The sequence below is a fragment of the Malus domestica genome, chromosome 10 (assembly GCF_042453785.1).
Source record: "Malus domestica chromosome 10, GDT2T_hap1".
Taxonomy (NCBI): domain Eukaryota; kingdom Viridiplantae; phylum Streptophyta; class Magnoliopsida; order Rosales; family Rosaceae; genus Malus; species Malus domestica.
Window position 1 is genome coordinate 35,151,301 of NC_091670.1, and position 4,734 is coordinate 35,156,034.

The 4,734-nt window shown below is 35.7% G+C and overlaps 1 protein-coding gene across 1 annotated transcript; it reads left to right on the top strand.

Moving 5' to 3' along the window:
• Nucleotides 1–1,855: 1,855 nt before the first annotated feature.
• On the top strand, nt 1,856–2,977 carry LOC114827461 (uncharacterized mitochondrial protein AtMg00810-like). Its single transcript, XM_029109281.1, has one exon. The coding sequence runs from the start codon at nt 1,856–1,858 to the stop codon at nt 2,975–2,977; it is 1,122 nt and encodes a 373-aa protein (XP_028965114.1).
• The last annotated feature ends 1,757 nt before the right edge of the window (nt 2,978–4,734 follow it).

Below are 4,734 nucleotides of genomic sequence, written 5' to 3' on the forward strand. Positions count from 1 at the left end.
TCTCAAGGGGCTGTGTATGGCTGGTTATTATCCTATACCTTTCCACATTACTCCGAAGCTGCCATCTGCATCATCTCAGTTTCACAAATGCTTTCTTGCACAACCTGTTAGTACAAGTCTATGGCATCAAAGGCTAGGACACCCATCTAATGCAATCACTTCTGCCATACTACATCAGCATCAAGTTTCTGCATCTTTAGACACTTGTAAAACAGTTTGTACACCATGTCTAGAAGGGAAATTTACCAAGTTGCCTTTTTCTTTTCCCACAAATAAATATGTACATCCCCTAGAAATCATCCATAGTGATGTATGGGGCTCTGCTCCTCTCTTATCATATGAAGGGTTTCGATACTATGTAACCTTCATAGACGAATGTACACGATTTACATGGATTTTTCCTTTGAAATATAAATCAGAAGTGTTTGCTATATTTGTCAAGTTTCATGCGTTTGTGTGTACCCAATTTTCTGCCAAAGTTAAAATTTTACAAAGTGATGGTGGAGGAGAGTATATTAGCTCTCAATTTCAACATTTTCTCACCACCAATGGTATCCTTCATCACAAATCCTGCCCACACACTCCTGAACAGAATGGATTAGCTGAACGAAAACATAGGCACATTGTAGAAACTGCCATTACTCTACTTCAAACTGCTAAGTTACCTAATCTCTTCTGGTTTCATGCTTGTGCCACTGCAGTATATCTAATCAATCGTTTGCCCTGTGTCATTCTTAAAATGCAGTCTCCTTATCAACTGTTATATGGTCATCTTCCACACCTTAGTCATTTAAAATTTTTTGGATGTGCATGTTTTCCTCTATTGAAACCATATAACACTTCCAAATTACAACCAAAAACAACTACTTGTGTGTTTCTAGGCTATACAGGCGATTATAAAGGTTTCTTATGTTTAAATCTTGCTCAAAACAAAATGTACATATCAAGACATGTGCTTTTTGATGAATCCAACTTTCCATATGAAAAGTTTTCTGTTTTTGTCCAAACCTCACCTTTGGTAATATCATCTCCATCATTGCATCCTTCTCCGTCATTACCATGCATTACATTGACTAATCAAGTCACAACATCACTTCATAATCATGCATCCTCATCTCATAATACAGATTCAATACGTTCTGCATCTAGTATTCCAAATTCCTTGCCTGCATCTAGTGCCTCAGATTCCTTGGCTGCATCTAGTGCCTCAGATTTCTTGGCTGCATCTAGTGCTTCTGATTCCTTGGAAACACATACATCTGTCCCACATTTGAATTCATCTCCCTCTCCAAGTGTTGACATACCAGGTACTATGCCTACACAGTATCCCATCCCTGTGGATCCTGATTTCCAACCCGATCATCTTGCTGTTGTTCTCTCATTACCAATGAATGTGCATCCTATGGTAACACGTTCCAAGAATGGTATTGTCAAACTGAAGGCTTTCTCAGCTAGCATTGGCTCTCAGTCACCTGTCTCCGAGCCAAAGACATTCAAGGCCGATTCTAAAGTTGTAGAATGGCAAAGTGCAATGCAGGAAGAGATCGATGCCCTTCATTCTCAACAAACATGGTCCCTAGTTCCTCTTCCACGTGACAAGAACTTGGTTGGATGTAAATGGGTATATAGAATCAAGAAGAATGCCAATGGCACTGTGGCATGATATAAAGCCCGGCTTGTAGCCAAAGGGTACAGTCAAGAAGAGGGTGTCGACTACGGTGAAACATTCAGTCCGGTGGTTAAACCTACAACCATTCGTCTTATTCTTGCCTTGGCATCACAGTTCCACTGGCAACTCTGGCAACTTGATGTCAAAAATACCTTCTTACATGGCGTTTTACAAGAAGACGTGTACATGGAACAACCTCCCAGATTTCTCAGCACCCAGTATCCATCTAATTATGTCTGTAAGCTTCACAAGTCACTTTACGGGTTAAAACAAGCTCCAAGAGCGTGGAATGACAGATTTACAAGTTTTCTACCAGCCTTGGGATTTCAGTCTTCACATGCCGATCCATCGCTTTTTGTTCAATCCTCTCAACAAGGCATTGTTGTCTTACTGCTTTATGTTGATGATGTTATTTTAACTGGAAGTTCTTTTCAGTTAATAGCTCAGGTCATCAAAGCTCTTACTACCGAATTTGAAATGAAGGATTTAGGTGATCTACATTATTTCTTGGGGCTGCAAATTAGTCACACTGCAGAGGGTTTATTTGTTTCCCAATCCAAATACATCAGTGAGTTAGTTGCCAAGGTGGATTTACAGGCATGTAAACCTTGTGCTACTCCCTGTTTACCATGTCATCGACTCTTAAAAGATGATGGCAAGCCGTATCACAGTCCCGATCAATACAGAAGTATCGTGGGAGCTCTTCAATATCTCACATTTACAAGGCCTGACATAGCCTTCTTCGTGAATCAAGCCTGCCAGTTCATGCATAATCCTATGGAGTCCCATGTCATTGTAGTCAAGCGGATCATCCGCTATCTTAAGGGCACACCAGATTATGGGTTACATTTTAAACCTGGACCCCTATCTCTTCTATCCTATAGTGATGCCGACTGGGCTGGGGATCCAAATGATCGACGTTCCACCTCTGGATTTATCGTTTTTCTTGGATCCAATCCTATTTCTTGGTCCTCAAAGAAGCAGTATACAGTCTCTCGGTCATCCACAGAAGCTGAGTATCGAGCTCTTGCTATCACAGCTGCTGAACTATCCTGGATTCGACAGTTGCTTTGTGATTTACATATTCTCTCTCACGCCCCCATGATTCACTGCGATAACATTTCCGCCATTGCTCTTTCCACAAATCCTGTGTTTCATGCGAAGTCTAAACACATTGAGATTGACTATCATTTTGTTTGTGAAAAGGTGACAAGAGGAGATCTTCACGTTCAACATGTTTCTTCTGCTGATCAGTTTGCTGATATTTTCACAAAGGGTTTATTTGCACCCTTGTTTCACCATCACTAAATCTCAGTTTCTTCGACTATCTTCATTGGAGCTACTGCTTCAATCTTCACAAGATACACGTACAAATAGGGTTTACAGTTTAGGATCAGAAGAAATTAAGTTCACTCTTTTTGCTACTTCATTTATTAAAATCCTATTTATTTTTAATTTTTTATTAAAGTCTTTGGATATTAATAACATCATTAATTATTTGAATAATAAAATATTTTTATTTTTAAATATATTCCTTTAGTGTTAAAAATGTTACAATTAGTATATTTATATTTATGGCTAAATTTTTTATCATATATTTTTATTTTTAGTTTGTACCAATTTTTTTTTTCATTTTTAATTTGTACCCATATATTAGTTTCTTTTTGTGCCCATATTTTTTAAAGTTTTATTTGTGTTTGTACCCATGTGTATACTGTCACGTAACATTGTATATTTAATTAATGATAGAAAAATTACATATGGTATATTTATGTTTTATGCCTAAACTTTGAATCATATATTTTTATTTTTATTTTGTACCCACCTTTAATTTGCAACATTTTTTTTTAATTTGTAATATTTTCTTTTTAGTTTTATTTTGTACCCATGTATTAATTTCTTTTAGCGCCTATATTTTTTTTTAAATTCATTTGTACTCAGAATTTTTTAATCTTTTATCTGTACCCGAATTTATTTATAATGTACCTATTCTTCTTTATTAATGTACCACTTTGTTATATGTGAAATGTATCAATTTTTTTAATGTTTTGCCATTTATTATTTCTTATTTTTACATAGTTTTTATCCATTTATTCAATCAAAATGTTTGAATTTTTTTATTGTAACCGCTTCTAATAGTATTATATTGAGGGATTTTAAATTTATAGGTTTATAAATCTCATAAAATATCAAACAATTAATGTCAAAACTATAAAAATATAAATATGAATTGTAATATAATGAGGTGTACAAAGTCAAGGGACATTGGTCAAACTTTGAATATCATTAAGGTTTTAGTCAAATAATATTAAAGATTAGGAACTGCATTCAAAGTATCCATTATGATTAACTAAAAAAATACAGGGAATATTATAAGTTACAGGATTAGCGGGTGACTAATATAAAAACCATATGCATGTGATGAATGAATTTATTTGAATTGTACGTGTGGTGTGGGGATTGTGTATAACCCTAGTCATGTGCCCATAATAAAAATTAATAAAAAAATAAACTCAGAGCTTCTACCCCATATATCTTGTGTATCAAGCTGCACTGCTAGTGTATCAGCTGTAGCTGAGACACATCTTGGGTATATTTGTTTTAACAATTGTAGCTTCTATTATGCATGTTGAATTTCCTGCTTGCTACGAAGGGACAACAGAGGCGTTGTTCGAAAAAAAAAACTTTTTGTTTCTTATGTATCAGTACTGATGCTGTGAAAGCTTACCAACAAAACCAACAACAATTCATTTTTCTCGTTGTTATTGTGTTATTGTATATTTCACACATGTTGGATCGAAAGGTCATTTGCTTTGTTACTCTAAAAAATGAATGGCCCATAGTTGATAAGAGCAATCTTCGAGATATAACTAAAATCTCTCGGAGGACCGAATACATCATGACTTAGCGGAAGTGACGGTTCCGCTTGTTTTTTACGCTATTTAGTTTATGATACCGGAGTTTTCTACAAGTGTAGTTGTATCAATGGACTTCTGGGATGTGCCTGAAGACTAATTCGATATCCTCTCAATTTGTCCTAGTGTTGATAGACTTATTTTAGGGAT

Bases quoted from the DNA above. Each gene is read 5' to 3' on its own strand.
- LOC114827461 (XM_029109281.1), top strand. From the start codon at position 1,856: ATGGAACAACCTCCCAGATTTCTCAGCACCCAGTATCCATCTAATTAT.